We start from the raw sequence: 18195 nt of genomic DNA on the forward strand, positions 1-18195 counted from the left end.
ATCACCAAATTAGTTCAAGTTATCATCTTTACCTCAGCTACTGCAGGAAACATTAAGCTGGTCTCCTTTCATCTCTTGCTCTCTTACATACTTTTCTCCATCCAGTGACCAGAATGATGTTTTAAATTTTCAAAACTGTAACCCCGCTTAATCTTCTGTAGTTTCTCATTGCTCTTAAAGACCAAAATTCCAGGGGCACCTGGATGGCTCGGTGGTTGAACATCTGCCTTTGGCTCAGGTCATGATCCCAGGGTCCTGGGATTGAGTCTCGCATCGGGCTTCCAGTGGGGAGCCTGCTTCTCCCTCTATCTATGTCTCCACCCCTCTCTGTGTGTCTCTCATGAATAAATACATATCTTTTTTTAAAAAAGACCAAAATTTTGAATGCGGCCTACAAGGCTCTGCTTCCCTGTCTGTTCTTATCTCGATTCACTCTTTCCCTCACTCTCTGCCTTGTTAGCCACACTGTATTCAGCAGTGTTATGAGTTACCATTACCAACTGCTAGACAAACCTAATGGCTTCTTTCTTTACCCTGGCCTTCATTATTGACCACTGCTTCTTCACTGAAATTCTTTGTCCTTTATTTTCACACTGCTCTTCTGTGTTATCTTTTCACTCATACCACCCAACTGTGAACATTTCCATTATTCTTCACTCTTCTGTTCTCTATAATTCTGTCTTTCAAGTGAATTGATACATTTCAAGTATTACCTAAGTTCCAGTCCATATCTGCAACAGCCTACCTATCTTCCAAATGATATACATACCCTGGATGAAGCACAGTCACATGACTTCTTTTCTTTAAAACTTTCTAAAACACTTAATGAACTAATGTGCATCAAACTGCCCCAAGAGGATATATGTAGAATGCAGCATGTCCGAGACATATTTGACAACAGAACCCTGTTGTTACTGACCATCTGTTTTTCATGACACTAATGTTCTGAGGAAAAGCACTTAGGAAATACTTAGGTAGCCCTATCCTACATTTCTGGTCCTATTTCCCACTAATTTCCCTACATAAACTGCCTGCTTAGGCCAAACAAGTATTAGCCCCCACTCCAATCCCCCAAGACATGCACAACCTCAAGCACAGTCCAGGTCTTTATTTGTTCTGTTTTGCCCACATGGAATCCCTTCTCTCTTTCTCTCTCTCTCTCTCTCTCTCTCTCTCTCTCTCTCTCTATATATATATATATATATATATATATATATGGAGATTTATATATATATATATGGAGATTTATATATATATATAATTTGTATTGAGATATAATTCATATAGCATAAAACCCACAATTTTAAAGTCTATAGTTCAGTGGTTCTTAGTATGATTTCTCTCTGCCCTTGTCCTTGACAAGCACCAATCTGCTTCTCTTGCATTTGCCTTCTGTGGAGATTCCATATACTCTCTGTATATCTGAATCCTACTCATCTACCCTAAGGCCATGTTTGTTTGTTCAGTCATTTGTTCATCCATTTGGTTGAAATCACAACACTGTCAGACACTGTGCCAAGCTGTGACTATACAAAGATAGATGCCGTGGTACCTTCAAGGAACTCCCTGCCCTAGTGGAGGAGACAGACAATACGATATTATAAAGTGCTGTGGTAGTGCTATGAACAAAGGGCCATAGGAACAAAGTGGTGTGGATAATAAATGGTGGAGGGGGGCAGGGAATGTCTCATGGAGGAGGGAGACTTTGGTTGTTGATTCATTTGCTCATTCATTCATTCATGCATTGATGACATAAATTCAACCATCTGGCAGAGGAGATAAATATGTAAACACTGTCAAAGCAATGTGATAGAAGTTGTATTAGAGGAACATAAAGCTTGCTATGGGAGCAGAGAGAAAGGAGTACCTAACTCTGCTTGTGAATTTGAAGAAAATGTAGATGTTTACCAAGTAGACAGGGACAGGGATGGCATTTCAAGCAGAGACTAGACTTCCTCTGACTGTACCAGTCTAATGCTCATTTTTTAAAAACTGAATTAGAGTACCTAATGCCTCTGTCACTCTGACTAGCCCTTAATCACATACCTTGTATGGTCCTCTTTGTACATTGGATGCCTTGTCTCCCCAAAGGCAACTACGTGTCCTTTAGTATAAGAGCTTTGTCCCTCTTAACACCCTCCTTCTCAGAGTGTTTAATGCAGTGATTTCCATAGACCCAAATGAGTAAAAGAATTTCAGCTGAGATGTCATTGACACTCCCAAGAAACTGCAGCCCAAGTCTTCTATCACATTTCCCCCTTCTGGGGCCTGTTGTATAGATGAAGGGCTTTAACCTGGATTGAGCACATGAATGCTGCCTTTGTGGTCCATCTCCTATATAAGAACTTGGAAAGTAGCTCCTCAGACTAATCCCTTTCACTATTGCAAAATCTTATGATCAGCCATGTTAAATACTATGCTTAGGTGAAGGGACCATCTTAGAAATGGGCCCTTTTGTTCATAGCTAAGTACAAATTGTCAACACAAAAGACTAATATTTTGTTTAAATTACAATTGGTTGACTTTAAATAAAACCAATTACCCTCCAAAATCAGTTTTCACCTTAAAAGCAAAAACTGAGATTTCCCGGAGAAGGAATTCTGCCTTGAGACTGTAACATTAAAATCCTGCCGGAGTCTCCAGGCTGCTGGCTTGCCCTACAGATTTCAGACTCAAGATTACAACATCAACTCTTACCTGAATATACAGCCTGCTGGCCTCCCCTACAGATTTCCAACTTGCCAGTCCCCACAATTGTGTGAGCCAATTCCTTAAAATAATGATATATGTAACATCTAAAGACGAATATAATTTCTATTCTAAATACACACTGATTAAGGTCAAGGAAATGAACAGATTCAATAAAAACTACTTCTTGACAAGCTTCTCTGAGAAGTAGAGATAGATACTGGGGAGATAATTGACTGAGGACAGCACTAAGGGGAGCCCCAAACATGATACAGGGTTTTCTCCTATGTCAGGGAGACCGATACTCAGTCCAGGCGGGCCTCAGTGCTTTCTCAGTTTAAATATCACTTCATGAGGTCTTGCTCTGGAGCATTCTACAGCTGACAAACCTTCAAGATGCTCTTCTCCTACTCTCAAGGAGCTCTGGCTCCTTCCCTGGTGTTAGCAGAGTACCCATTGTTTGTTTAATAATAATGGGACACAGCAGTAATATAGTCAATGCTACAAGGACTGTGACAGTAATAACTGTAAACCCACTGTTCTTGGATTTCAGAAAGGCTACCCAGAAACAGAGATTCTCTGGCTGATGATCAAGTCCTGGAATACTGGAATATTTATGTATGGCAGGAACAAGTATGTATCTGCAGAAAAATGGTGTGGCCTAGCATTGCGTTTTCTTGACCGCCTTGGCTCCCTCAAGAGAAGCTATGAAACTCAGGTAAGGAAGGGAAAGGGCTACAGGTGGATGGTATGACACGGAGGGGAAGAGAGGTTCTATCTGGGCAACCAGTTATAACTCAGTCCTTCCTTCCTTGGCTGGAAAATGATTCTGATCATTGTTCCTCTCAGTAATTCCATAGAACTGCAAGACTTAGAGGACTGTATACAGTAATGCCCTAGAGTGAAAACTAGGAAGGATGGTAAACAGGGGGGAGCCTAGGAATATCAAATGGAATCTAAGAAGAATGCCAAGATAGAGCTCTGGAAAGATGCATCACTATCAATGCCAGTGCAAGTAGGGAAGGACTAGATACTGTGCAAACAGTGACTGTTTATGAAGGCATTTTCTCCAGGAAGTAGTCTGAGTTGCAGACTTCTGGGCCACTGGCTAACCAGGAGATGCTTAGTGGGGGCGGGGGGGAGTCTTGCCACCAAATAAGAGCAAAGGATATTTTACATGTTAAGCTCCTGCTCCCTTATAATAGCTGCCTGGCCTAGTAAATGGACCTAGTGCAATGAGGGTCCCTCTTCCTTAAGAATCTGGAATACTGTGCCACATTTCCTTTTTTATCAGGAAATCTATTTGCTGTTCTCTTTCCCAGATGAATATTCTGTATAGTGAGCTGGTGGAAGCATTAGATAGAAAGAAGGGTTCACTTTTTAATGAAGAGTGAGAAGTGCTGGAACATGGAATATGAGCAAGCAAGCTGACAACAGCCTGCAAAGGATGCATGGTCCGGAGACACTGAATATTTAAATTCTTGCCAGACTTCCTCCTGAGCTTTTGTTTGTTTTCTCAGGCCCCATTTTCATGTTGTTTAAATGACACTTTCTAAAATTAAAGCATTTTGACTTTTACTGCGGTGACCAGCTCATTTCTGGGGGACAAATAAATTTTCCAAGGTGCTAAGGATGTTATATATTGAAAGAGCCCACATGAGAGCAATATGACTCATGCCCCGTGTGAACAGAAGGAAATGTTCATCCGAGTCCAACACAGGTTGCGTTTCATTCCAGAAGTGCTCAAATTCCCACTACCTGAAGATAACAGAACCATGGACTCTTCATCAGAAGGTGGACCTGAGTCACTATTGGGCCCAGGGTTGATCAGACTCATAAACTGGCTTGATGACCTCACTTGATGAGAATGGGTTGTCCAGTCTCTGTCAGAGTATATCCTATGACAGAGAACTCGCAAGATAGCTCAATCCATCTTTTTTGCCCTCTGGTAAAAAGCCCTTCCTCAAACTGAACAGAAATTTGTCTCCCTGTAGTAATCTGCTCTCCCTGTCCCAGATGCCCTGTGGGGAACTGAAGACAGAAGTCAGGCTCCTTCCTGTCCTCCTGGCTTTTTCTTCTGGTCGGACATCCCTAGACCCCTCAGCTGTTCCTCATCTGATACAGGCCCCTCACCCTCCAGGAGCCAATTCCCATGTTCCAGTGAGGTCTGATCCATGTAGAGGTCAGCAGCCTCATTCTGGCTAGACTTACAGTAGTGTACTATGAGATCACCTCGGCTCCCCCCCCCCCCCCCCGCCAGTTGATTTGTATTAACATTGTTTAAGTTTTGATTTCGAAATAGTTTCAACTTACAGAAAAGATGCAGATAAGCACAAAGAACTGCATACACCCTTCACCCAGCTTCCCTGTGTCAACATTTCACCACATTGCTTTATCATTCTCTTTGTGTTTCTTTCTAAACCATTTGAGATTAATTTACAGACATCTTGCTCTGTTGCCCCTTAATACCTCAGTGTATTTCTTAGAAACAAGGATATTTTCCTACAGGACCATAGCTGAACCGTCAAAATTAGGAAATTAACAATGATGCAATTCTACCATCTAATCTACAGACCCCAGTCAGATCTCACCGATTGTCCTAATACAGCCCTTCCTAAGTTCAGAATCCTAAATTGCATTGAGTTGTCTCTTTCATCTCCTACAAACAGAAATAGTTTCTCATTCTCTCCTTCTCTCTCATGACCTTGACATTTCTGAAGAGCACAAGCTAATTACTTTGTAGCATGAACCTCAGCTCTGGTCTGTTTCTAATGATTAGATTCAGTCTATGCATTTTTGGAAGGTCTGCAACAAAATTGTTGTTTTTCTTGACGCATTGTACCAACAGGCACACAATGTCAATCTGCCCCTTACTGGTTAAGGTTAAGGTGGCAACCTTAGTAATTAATAAGTAATTCTGAAATACATTGTGGAAGATAATTTGAGGCTGGATTTTCTTTCCTCATTAAACTTCTAAACCTCATAAACCTTCTAAACGTCTAAACCTCATTAAACTTCCTAGTTGTAGCACCCGTTGATGAGTCTTGCCTGAATCCATTTTTTACCATGATGATTGCTAAATGTTGATTTTTTAAATTTCCATCATTCCCACTTCATTTATTAATGGGTGGTTGTTAGGTGGAACATTTTCTTCTCCCCCACTTATTGTTCATATTTTTAAATGTTTTTTAAGATTTTATTTATTTATTCATGAGAGACACAGGGAGAGAGGCAGAGACATAGGCAGCGGGAGAAGCAGGCTCCCTGCAGGGAGCCCTATGTGGGACTTGATCCTGGATCCTCTTGAGCCAAAGGCAGATGCTCAACCGCTGAGCCACCCAGGCATCCCCTTTTTAAATGTCTTAACACAGACTGATAGATTTCTATTTTATTCAAAAAAATATAATCCACTGTATCATTTTTTAAGAAACTTTATTTTCTGTCAGCCTTAATTCCATTTTGTTTGCCTTTGTGGAAGAGCAACTTAAGACCACTCCGTGATTGTTCCTACCTATTCAGTGGCCTGAGGAGTGGGAGCTGTGGACCAGACTTCAGTAGGCAACTTCTGAATAAGCACAGAGGGCATCTGCATGTCTTCAGACCAGTCTGCGACTTCAGGCTGAGTAGCAGTGAATTCAGGAACTAGAACCATCCATTCACCTTGAAATTCCTGTATAGCCTTTTCAGTGGTGGCCTGTTCTTCCTTTTCAGTCTCTTCAGGATCTCTGTAGAGGTAGAGATCAGGCCTGACCTCCCATAGGTGTTCACAGGAGATGGTGCCATGCATGCACAGAACTTCTGTATCATTATTTTGCTGCTCAAAGCTGGCTCCTATGACCTTTTGACATGTCCCCCACCATTTTTTGAGCACTTCCTTGCTTTGTGTCACAGTAAGATGTTCCAGGCTCTTGTTGCACTTTCCCTGCCCCGGCACTGGAATCAGTAACTTCTCCAAAGATTTCTGGTTCCTTTTAATGGAGAATGGTATGGTAGCCAGTGCCCAAGTTCTGGGGCACTCATTATTCAGTCATCATTGTTTCTAGGTCCTCTCGGTGGACAGAGCTAGGAAGTAGTATCCAGAGATCTTTATTTTTTAAGTCTTCCGTACACCCAGCGTGGAGCTCAAACTCATGACCTTGAGATCAAAAATTGCATATTCAAAAAAAAAATTGCATATTCTACTAAGCCAGCCAGGCGCCCCCCCCTCCCAGGAGCTAGGAGATAACTGTGCATCTGTGTATATACACATACACATATATGTGCATATCTATAGATACATAGATATAGATAGAGTTGACCCTGGATAGAGGGTGTCAATCCCTGAGCAAAAACCCACATACAATTTTTTGACTCCTTAAAATTTCACTACTACGTGTATATGTATGTATACACACACATGTAAAACAGAGTTAATACTGGGTGCCTGGGTGGCTCGGTCGGTTAAGCAGCTACTTCTTGGTTTCAGCGCGGATGGTGATCTCGAGGTCCTGGGAATGAGCCCTGCTTCAGATTCTCTCTCCCTCTGCCCCTCCCACTCATGCACATGCTATCTCACTCAAATAAATAAATAAATCTTTTTTAAAAAAACCTGAATTCATACTGATACCTCCATGTATCAATCCAACACCAGAGAATTTGTCCTAGCCTTCTTTCCCTTCCATATTTGCAACTCTCTCTTCCAACATTAAGAAGCCTGGCTCCTGTGAACCTCAGATATCCACGTATGTGCTCAATCTCCCTGTTTGAGAACACACTCCTAGCTGTGTGGCTGTCTCCAGTCCTAATCCTTCAGGCCTGACCATGAGGGCTGCCCCTTTGACAAGCCCTGGAAAACACACCAACCAAGCCACTGGCTAAGCCCACCACCTAGCTAGCAAGGGCATTGAGTTCCTAGCTGAGTCCCTGCCAAGGGGGAAGGGCAAGGGACCACAGTTTGTATTTAAGCAGGCATTTCATATTATTGACTTACTGGTTACTCTCCCTCGCCTTTACCTTAGCTTATTCCTACTTAGCTTTGAGAAGTCAGCTCAAGTGTCAGTTCCTCAGAGAAACCTTCCCTGACCAGGCCAGGTTCTTTTCTCGTATGCTCTCCTAGCGCTCGTTTTTATTTTATTTTATTTGAGAGAAAGAGTGAGCATGAGAAAGAGCATGAGCAGGGGGGGAGGGGCAGAGGGAGAAGCAGGCTCCCCACTGAGCTGAGCAGGGAACCCAATATGGGGCTCAATCCCGGGACCCTGGATTCATGACCTGTACTGAAAAGGCAGACGCTTAACCAACTGAGCCACCCAGGCGCCCCTAGCACTTGATTTTATTCATCACAGTTTGTCAATATATATTTGTGGACTAAATTTGATTAATAACTGTCTCTTCCGATAGTGTTTAAGTTCCAGAAAGGCAGATGTGTCCTGGTTTTCCAGGATATACCACTGTATATCCCTAGCACAGTACCTGGCACTTTCAGTAGACAGTTGTTGAAAGAATGAATGAAAACTTTTTTCATACGTTCCTGCCATTAATTAATGTCTTGCTGTACTTCCAAGTTTTTTCATCTGAGTGCATTCATCTATTAAATTTCTCTTGCCAGTTCTTTTTGGGTAGAGTCTATCTGTATTATGTCATTATCCCTCTCAGACTTACCTTATCTGCATATTTGGTCAGCATGCCATCTAATGTGTTTATCCAAGTAAATGATAAAACATCCTGAATAGGAGAGGGTGGAGACAAAGCTTGGTAACAGGCCTTGCAGTCTTACCTCCAAGTTTATTCATTCACGCAACAAATACTTTCTGAGCACTTTCTACCATGTATGTACTGGGCGCTACGATAGGTGCTGGGGATAAAGTGAACAAGATAAAGGGCAAAGTCTATTGTGATGAGCTTACCTCACATTACAGCAGGGGTGACAGCAAACTAGTACATAAATAACATTCATCCACTAATTAGCAGACTTTGGGATGACCATTCACCCATTCAATAACTGTACTGTCTACGGTTCCCAAACTTTTTCACGAGGATATCAAGAGTGACTTTGTCCATCAGTGCCTTACTGGAATCCAGATACACTACATCTACAATGTTCCCCTGCTTTACTCATTTATTTACATTACTAAGCTCACTTCCTAGTCTGTCTTGAGCTATCCTTAAATAAAGGGCTTTCTAAACCTTTTGTGATCACCTGCTCCCTTCTAGGTGGCATGCAAGCCATCCCTTCCCATAATGTATTCTAGAAACTTGCCTGTGATTAAGATGAAACCTGTCTAAAGCTCGTGATGCCTACTATCTTACCTTTAAAAAGGAGTATATGTCCTTTTCTAGGTGTCCAGAATATTTCGTATTCCCCCTTGGCTCCACAAAGGTTACAACATGTCATCTACAGGTTCCTCTCAACATCCTGAAATATAGTTTGTCTGGGTCAAGGGACTCAAAATCATTTAAAGCACCTTGATGCTTTTTTAGAACTTGTGCAGTTACTCTGATACTTCCCTCTGAGTAATGTCTGCTTGACTCTTTCCAGGTTAATGGACAGAGTTTGTAGGGTAGAGCAGACCCAAAGCAAAGTAGGAGTTCAAGAGGTCTTCTTTATCTTTGTTGTCTGTTCATTTCATTTTTGATTTTATACCTTGTGGCACTACTGAAATTCCTTCTGCATGTGCCTGTTATTTTAAAAACTAATTTTAGTTAAAACATATTATCTGCCCCAACTTGCAGACTTCAAAGGCCTTCTTCATTTGCGTTTTGATGCAAACAAAAGTGAAAACAGCCTCTTTTCTTACTCCTAGAATTAGTTCATTTTGGGTCAGGCCTTCCTGATAGGATTTTTGGCAGTTCTGTGTTACTCTTTCATATTCAGCATTGGTTAGATGCCCTTCTTTCCACCTTTGTCATGGCTCATCATCAAAGATCAAAGAATTCTCTGTGCATTTACATCATTTTCTTTAGATACCTTTCCTTTTATTTCTTCATTAAAATATTTCACAATTACTTGGTCAGAATTTAGTTTCTAGGAGCCTCTCACCCTTTTAGAAGGATAGCCAAACAGAAAGTGCCAGAAAACTAACAAGTAATGCATACCTGCTAGATGCTAAGCACTTCACATGTGCTATCTCACCTAATTGTCATAGCAAGCCCAGGAAGTAGGCAGTGGCCTTCTATTATTGTGCCTTCCTTCTCTCTTTCTCCCTCCCTCCCTTGTCATTTCTGCAGAAAACTGAAGCTCAGAAAGTTTAAGTAACTTAACCAAGGTCACACAGCTGGAAGAAGGCAGAATTGTGATTTACAGGTAGATCTATTTGGACCACTGCTTTTTCTTTGCCCTCGTGCTACCTTTCTTTTCTCTAAGCCCTTTGAGGTCTGCCTTTTTAAGTTCTAGGGCAAAATGCCTTGCTGTGTTCAGCTTATGCTCTGGCAAACTCTGAGCTTTTTAGGTTGCCGTTCAAATTTCCACTTCACCAATCAGTTCTTCATTACCAGTTAGAATTGGGACCTGAAGAACAAACAATCCCTCTTGATTTCTTTACTTTCAGAGGGGTAGTATTGTCAGCAATACAAGCAGATAATTTCTAAATGTTCTGCCTTTAGGCAAATGAAACTTATGACAACTCTGGACAAAGTCCCTCATTGCTGCGAGACCTTGCCCTGTGCCATTTTTGTGCTCTGCACCAGGAATACATCAACTTCCCCCATTCTGTAGGCTGCTGTGTGATGTATTTACACTGTATTCCACCTGTTCTCTTCTTTTAACGTCACCAAAACTGTTGCAGGCGCTGTCCTCGTGTTTGTGGATTTCTATGAAGATAGCACTATGTCACCTCCCATCCTCAAGGCCATCCTTCTTCTTTCTTTAAAGAAAAGATTTAGGGACGCCTGTGTGGCTCAGTGGTTGAGTGTCTGCCTTCGGCTCAGGGCGTGATTCTGGGATCCGGGATCGAGTTCCACGTCGGGCTCCTTGCGGGGAGACTGCTTCTCCCTCTGCCTGTGTGTCTCTCATGAATAAATAAATAAAATCTTTTAAAAGATAATGAAGACTTGAATGGGAACAATGGCTGCAAAAACAGTGATGGTGAATGTGAGGACTACTACAGGTGCATACTCTGAGAGGATGCTGAGGTTTCAGTTCTGGGTGGGAGAATGTTTTAACAGCATCAGATAGGGCAGGCAGGTTGATGAGTAAATAAAAGATTTATTTATTTTAGAGAGAGAGAGTGGGGGGAGGGGCAGGAGGAGAGGGAGGGAGAGAGAATCCCAAGCAGACTCCCTGCAGAGCACAGAGTCTGATACAAGGCTAAATCCTATGACCCTAAGATCAGGGTCTGAGCTGAAACTAAGAGTCAAATGCTCACTGACTGAGCCACCAGGCACCCCAAGGCCATCGCTCTTCATAAGAATGTGCTCCTCCTGGTGCCAAATTCCAGTTGTAAGTTTCATTCCTCCAAGTCTTAATGAGTTAAAATTCCAAGTTTACTTCATAATGTTAGGTTGAGCCATATGAAGCTGCCATTTTTATAGGCCCAAGGTGGTAGAATATTGGCAATTTCATATCATTCAAGCCAACACATATGCTGTACCTTGATGCAGAAATACCTTAAGCCGTAAGTTCGGTATATGGCTCTTTTCACAGATGGACTCTTCTGTGACTGAAAGGGCAACTCTTACAGCAGTGTTCTTGTACTTGATATCATCCATAGTAATTGATTTTATAATACTATCAGGACATTTTTCTGCTTTCCCCTCCATTTTCTTTTTTTTAATAATAAATTTATTTTGTATTGGTGTTCAATTTGCCAACATACAGAATAACACCCAGTGCTCATCCCGTCAAGTGCCCCCCTCAGTGCCTGCCACCCAGTCACCCCCACCTCCTGCCCTCCTCCCCTTCCACCACCCCTAGTTTATTTCCCAGAGTTAGGAGTCTTCCATGTTCTGTCTCCCTTTCTGATATTTCCTACCCATTTCTTCTCCCTTCCCCTCTATTCCCTTTCACTATTATTTATATTCCCCAAATGAATGAAACCATATAGTGTTTGTCCTTCTCCGATTGACTTACTTCACTCAGCATAATACCCTCCAGTTCCATCCACGTCGAAGCAAATGGTGGGTATTTGTCGTTTCTAATGGCTGAGTAATATTCCATTGTATACATAAACCACATCTTCTTTATCCATTCATCTTTCGATGGACACCGAGGCTCCTTCCACAGTTGGGCTATTGTGGCCATTGCTGCTAGAAACATCGGGGTGCAGGTGTCCCGGCATTTCACTGCATCTGTATCTTTGGAGTAAATCCCCAGCAGTGCAATTGCTGGGTCGTAGGGCAGGTCTATTTTTAACTCTTTGAGGAACCTCCACACAGTTCTCCAGAGTGGCTGCACCAGTTCACATTCCCACCAACAGCGCAAGAGGGTTCCCCTTTTCTCCTCATCCTCTCCAACATTTGTGGTTTCCTGCCTTGTTAATTTTCCCCATTCTCACTGGTGTGAGGTGGTATCTCATTGTGGTTTTGATTTGTATTTCCCTGATGGCAAGTGATGCAGAGCATTTTCTCATGTGCATGTTGGCCATGTCTATGTCTTCCTCTGTGAGATTTCTCTTCATGTCTTTTGCCCATTTCATGATTGGATTGTTTGTTTCTTTGGTGCTGAGTTTCATAAGTTCTTTATAGATCTTGGAAACTAGCCCTTTATCTGATAGGTCATTTGCAAATATCTGCTCCCATTCTGTAGGTTGTCTTTTAGTTTTGTTGACTGTATCCTTTGCTGTGCAAAAGCTTCTTATCTTGATGAAGTCCCAATAGTTCATTTTTGCTTTTGTTTCTTTTGCCTTCGTGGATGTATCTTGCAAGAAGTTTCTGTGGCCAAGTTCAAAAAGGGTGTTGCCTGTGTTCTCCTCTAGGATTTTGATGGAATCTTGTCTCACATTTAGATCTTTCATCGATTTTGAGTTTATCTTTGTGTATGGTGCAAGAGAGTGGTCTAGTTTCATTCTTCTGCATGTGGATGTCCAATTTTCCCAGCACCATTTATTGAAGAGACTGTCTTTCTTCCAGTGGATAGTCTTTCCTCCTTTGTCGAATATTAGTTGACCATAAAGTTGAGGGTCCACTTCTCGATTCTCTATTCTGTTCTTTCCCCTCCATTTTTGATTTCAAGTTCTCTTAAGCAGATCGCAAGGCTCTGGGTAAACATATTTTTTAGTTATCGTAGAGAACTCTGTCCATAGCCAAGAGCCCAACAATCTAGTATTTTAAACTCTGGTCCAGACAAATCCTATTCTAAAATCCCATCTCTACAGGCCGCCATTTCCTCTTCCACATATTCTTTTCTATTCCAAAGTACCAGTTTTCTTTTGTAAGAAGAAAACACCACATGGTCCCCCAAGTCCTTGAATTTTCTGCCCATAGCTGCATAGTCCTTGAAGATGATGTCCATGTCTCCTTTGGTGGATGGGCTCCTCACCCTTACGGGGGGTGGGGGGATACCTGTTAGATTAAGAGGTGGAGGAAGGTCAGGGGTGCCTGGTTGGCTCAGTTGGGAGAACATGCAACTCTTGATCTCAGGGTTGTGAGTTAGAGCACCATGCTGGGTATAGAGATTAAATAAAATATTTAAAAAATAAGAAGTGAGACAGGTGGAAATGGCCAGCATTTGTTTGATGTGATGGCTTTCCCAAGCTCTCTGTTAAGCTGCAATGAGAATACATGCTCAAAGAAAATCTTCCTATGGCCCCTCCATATTGTCAATGGGGAAGCCACATATTCATTCATCTGTTTGTTCATTTATTCATTCAGCTTTTCATTCATTCATCTGTCCAACCAAGCAATGACTATTTGTGGTCTGGACCCAGATCTTGTCCTCGCTGAGCTTATAGTCTAATAAAGGAAGAGTTTAAAATTGCAATTACTGTCTTAGAGTTATTACACTTTTAAAGGTAGAATACCAGTGTTATGAAAGTGAGGGTAAACTCTGCTGAGATTCCAAAGGAGGGGATGAAAAAGAACTTTGTGGAGAAGGTTGAACTGGACTTTAAAGATGCATTTCTGGCCATAAAAAAGAAAGAAAAATGACAGTATGACAAAAGCACGTAGTCTTTCATCCAAGGAGCAGTGAATGGGTCTGTTTCTTTGCAGCGTAGAGTGCTTAAAGGGGAATGGTGGGGAAAAGCTAGGTTGGAGCCAGATTAGGGAGGATCTCAAATGTCTGGGGAAAGAGTTTGGTCTTTATTCTGTAAGCCACTGAAGGAATCTGAGCTGGGGAGTTATAGGGTCAGAGACAGTTCTAGTAATATTAATTTAGGCAACAGTAGGTACATTGGGTTGGAGAGGGAAGAATCTAGAGGAAGGAAGACTAATGTGGAGGCCATTGTCATCTCCCTATTTCATCCTTTTATAAAGCCACATATTTTCATTAACAGCACTCATCAGTTTATAAATATCTATGTATGTAGGTAATTATTTGTTTAATGTCTATCTCCTTGACAGTGAGCTCTCTAAGGGCAGAGACTTATCCGTTTTGGTCACTACTGTACCCTCAGGGCTTGATACATAGAATTATGTGTTCATTGAATGAAAATAATGAAGAATTGATGGGGTGCCTGGGTGGCTCAGTAGTTGAGCATCTGCCTTTGGCTTAGGTCGTGGTCCCGGGGTCCTGGGATGGAGACCCTCATTGGGCTCCCCGTGGGGAGCCTGCTTCTCCCTCTGCCTATGTCTCTGTGTGTCTCTCATGAACAAATAAATAAAATATTTTAAAAGATAATGAAGACTTGAATGGAAACAATGGCTGCAAAAACAGTGATGGTGAATGTGAGGACTACTACGGGTGCATACTCCGAGACGATGCTGAGGTTTCAGTTCTGGGTGGGAGAATGTTTTAACAGCGTCAGATAGGGCAGGCAGGTTGATGAGTATGAGGCCCGTGAAGGTAGGAGATCTGGTAGCTTAGAAGCCATACTGACTTTTGAGAGCACGGTTCCAATGTCATGGTGAGGGCAAAAGGCAGACTGCAGAAACAAACCTCGATGGGAGGTGGTGCGAGCTAGATGAAGCAGTAGCAGAGCAGCACGCACCCCGGAACCAGGTCGCTTGGGTTCGAATCCTTGCTCTTCGAAGCACTTACTAGCTGTGCGACCTCTGGCAAATTGCTCACCCTCTCCACGCCCCAGTTTCTTCACCTGTAAAATGTTTGTAACAATAGTCATTGAGTTTGGGGAAGAGCAGAGGAGTAAATGAACGTGCAAAACTCTTAGAGTGAAGCTTGATATGTAATAAGTGCTTTTGAATGTTTGCAACTCTTCGACGCTTGCCCTGCGGTAGGTAACATATTCCCTGGCACCGGCTAAGTCTGGACTCCCTCTGGTCGTCCTCTCGTGCTCCGGGAGATCTGTATTTACAGCCTCCTGGAAAGGTTTCCTGCTTATTCTGGGGCAGCTCCAGTGATGGCAGTTCTTAACTTCTTTTTCTGTTTTACATTCTTCTGCTCCTTGTAGTCTTGACTGTGGTCTTTATTCCCTCTACCTTCCCTACTGTTTGTCCTTTCTTCTCCAGAATTATCCAATTCACTTCTGATGGTGTGGACCCTGGTAGCACCCTTGTTTCCTCCTTTGACATTCCTCTACTTAACAGCAGGGTGATTGATCATTTGAGAATCTTTGAACCTTTACCTCCTGGCTTTTCCTTTCTTTCTTTTTTCTTTCTTTCTTTCTTTCTTTCTTTCTTTCTTTCTTTCTTTCTTTCTTCTATCTTTCTTCTTTCTGTCTTCTTTCTTTCTTTCTTTCTTTTCTTCTTTCTTTTCTTTGTCTCCCTCCTTCTTTTCTTTTTTTCTCTCTTTATTTTTTTTTGTATTTTTCCCCTCAGTCTACCTAGGAATACCTTATCATCTCTGATAAACCAGAAGAGAGAGGTTGTTTGCAAACCTTTCTACTTCTTCAAGAAGAGTCAAAAGTCGAAAAGCTTGCATTTAGTGGAACAAACACAAAGCCCACTGAATTGCTCCGACTGCAAGACATAGCTGGTCTGTCATTGCTGGCAGGCCACTGGGATCGTCTCCATTCCTCCTGGTTGGAGTTCTCCTGCCCTTACACGCAGCCACCCCACACACCCCCCTCATGCTCATCTTAGATAGCCGTCACCAGGAAATCCCTCTGGGAACTGCTACCTGCCACAGTGGGGCACCTGAAGCCTCCTTATGAGGGCATTGGGCAGCTCGTTTGGCATACCATTCTCCTCTTTCCCTAGCACCATTTCTTTGCCCAGCTATAAGTAATCAGAATCTGCACCCTGCTTTGTGACATTCCCCCCCCCCTTTTTTTAAGCTGTCCTGGAATCCTACCCCTCTTCCCAGCTGGGAAAAGGACATTTCCCCTGTTCTAGTCCACACATCTTTTCTGGGTCCTTTTCTCTCTCACAGCAGGCATCTGGCCTCTGTGTGTGTGTGTAATGTTAATTGTGTAGAAACGTAATGTGCTCAGGTGCCATGATCTTTGGCAGCTCTATTTAAACCTCTGTCATCTGCATCAGTGTTCCTTCAGGTTTTTTGAACCGAAAAGTCGCAAAAGGCATGGACTTTCTTTTTGTGGATTTGTAGTGCACGTCCTTTAGAATTCTCTTTTATCACCACTGATAGGAGAGGCCTTAGAGCTCATCTGTGCAACTTCCTCATGTTTTAGATTTAGAAAGTGAGGTCCAGAAAGAGGAAGTTCACCCCGCAATCGTTTACTGAGCATCTGGCACATATTAGCTGCTGCGATGGAAACAAAGATACCAGATGCAACCCCAGCCTTCCAGAAGATATAATGGACAGCTAGCTACCATGTAAGGAAGAACAGGGTAAGTTCCATGGAACCTGCGAGAGTAGTGCGAAGGACAGCAAGGGGAAAGCTCTGTCTGGAGTGACCGGTGACATCATCATGGAAAATGGCATTTGAGCCAGAGCCTAAAGGTTTCATAGACGTGGGGACTAGGAACACTCCAGACAGAGGCCCAGCTCACAGGTAAAAAGGCAAATGGTCTAGGCTGGTTGGTACAGAAACCCCAGGACATAATCCCAGATGAGCAGATTGGGGCCAGTGGAGGATGGTAAATACTTCCTTCTACTGCATCCCACACCCCCTCCTCCACCAGTCTGATCCTACTAATCTTGCAGATCTCAACCTGAACGTCACCTCCTCCAAGAAGCCATCCCGAGGCACCTTCTCTCAGGCAAGTCTTCACACTAGATTTATCCTCTGTTGCTATATCCTACAGATGCCCTTCATAGCATTCAGCCTAATGTGTAATGATATACTCAGTCACTGACTTGTTTGCTGCCCTCCCCCTACTAGACTAAGGCTCTTGAGAACAGGGACCATGTTCTTTGACTTGCCATTGTGTTTTCAGCATTGCACACAGGGCCTATCACTAAGTGCTCACCAAGCTGTGGCTCTTGCTATCATGGGGATAGGGACAGTGATGATGGAAACAAAGACCAAACGGAACAGATACCTTAAAGAATTGACAGGTTCTGGTAAGAGGTTGGATATGATGACCAAAGGAGAGAGATCAAGTCTGGGGCCCAGGTGCCTAGGAGAAGGGTGGCACTTCGGAGGTGGGAAGAGAATGAGTGAAGAAGTCCAGGAAGAGGTGAAGTGGTCCAGAGAGAAATGACCTCAATGGTGAGAGCAGAGACATGGCACTTTCATCCATCCACCAGGTCAAGGCTCTGAACCTCATGCTGGGGAGGCCGTGGCTGAACTTGAGAGCTTTCTGCTGCTCAACAAGCATTCTGAATGAGTGCATAGTCAGGAAGTGGTGGCAGAGCAGGGGAACTGTTTAACTCTTGGTGAGAAGTCAGCAGAGCGAAAAGCAGGAGAAGGGGCTAAAGGAGAGGAAATGGTTGGAGACAAAAAGGAGTCCTAATGGCATAAGATCCCAGAGGAAGCTGTGGGCACTTCAGAATGGAAGCTCTCTGTAAAACACAACAGAAAAGTCCTATTCAGCACGGGTGTGGGCCTCGTGGAATCTCTCCCCAGCAGGGCCGAGCCCAAGACTAGTGCATCCCTCCTTTTGCACCTCACACCTGCTGCATGACAAATACTGTGCTGCAGGCACGATGAATGGGGCTGTTTGTGCTCTTGAAGAGGAGTCGAGGGCAGAAAGACAGAAGGAGATAAGGACAAGAAAATGTTCCGAGTGTGGCAAAGTGAGAGGCGGCCCAGAGGCTCCCACTTGGGAGCACAAGTAGTGCAGCCCAAACAGCCTGTGTCTGACTCGGTTCTACCGCTTACGAGCTGTGCGCCTGCCTTTTGTGCCTGGGTCTCCTCACCTGGGAAAGGACGTAATGTGAGCATCTACCTCATAGGGCTGTTTGGTGCACTAAGTAAAAGGGGTAAAGCCCTTAGCACACTGCCCCTCACGTAGGGAGTACAAAATCAACCTCGGCTGTTACAATGGCCAAAGGTCTTGCGTGGGGTCTCTCGGTGCAAAGGAGGGGACAGTGAGGTCGACCTAAGAGGTGGAAGGGAAGAGGAAGTACTTCAG

General features: G+C 43.2%; 1 protein-coding gene across 7 annotated transcripts in view; it reads left to right on the plus strand.

Moving 5' to 3' along the window:
• The window catches only part of TEX11 (testis expressed 11), a 311406-nt gene extending 307140 nt beyond the window's left edge, over positions 1 to 4266 (plus strand). For 5 of the 7 annotated variants that reach the window (XM_072816891.1, XM_072816893.1, XM_072816889.1 and 2 more), the window contains 2 exons: positions 3242 to 3406; positions 4011 to 4266. In XM_072816891.1, coding sequence (XP_072672992.1) covers positions 3242 to 3406; positions 4011 to 4082 — 237 coding nt within the window. In that variant the 3' untranslated portion in view covers positions 4083 to 4266. Of the gene's footprint in view, positions 1 to 3241; positions 3407 to 3982 lie in introns of those variants that run through there. The other 2 variants (XM_072816892.1, XM_072816896.1) reach the window with 2 other exon arrangements.
• Positions 4267 to 18195: the final 13929 nt, after the last annotated feature.

The sequence above is a fragment of the Canis lupus genome, chromosome X, assembly GCF_048164855.1.
Source record: "Canis lupus baileyi chromosome X, mCanLup2.hap1, whole genome shotgun sequence".
Classification (NCBI taxonomy): domain Eukaryota; kingdom Metazoa; phylum Chordata; class Mammalia; order Carnivora; family Canidae; genus Canis; species Canis lupus.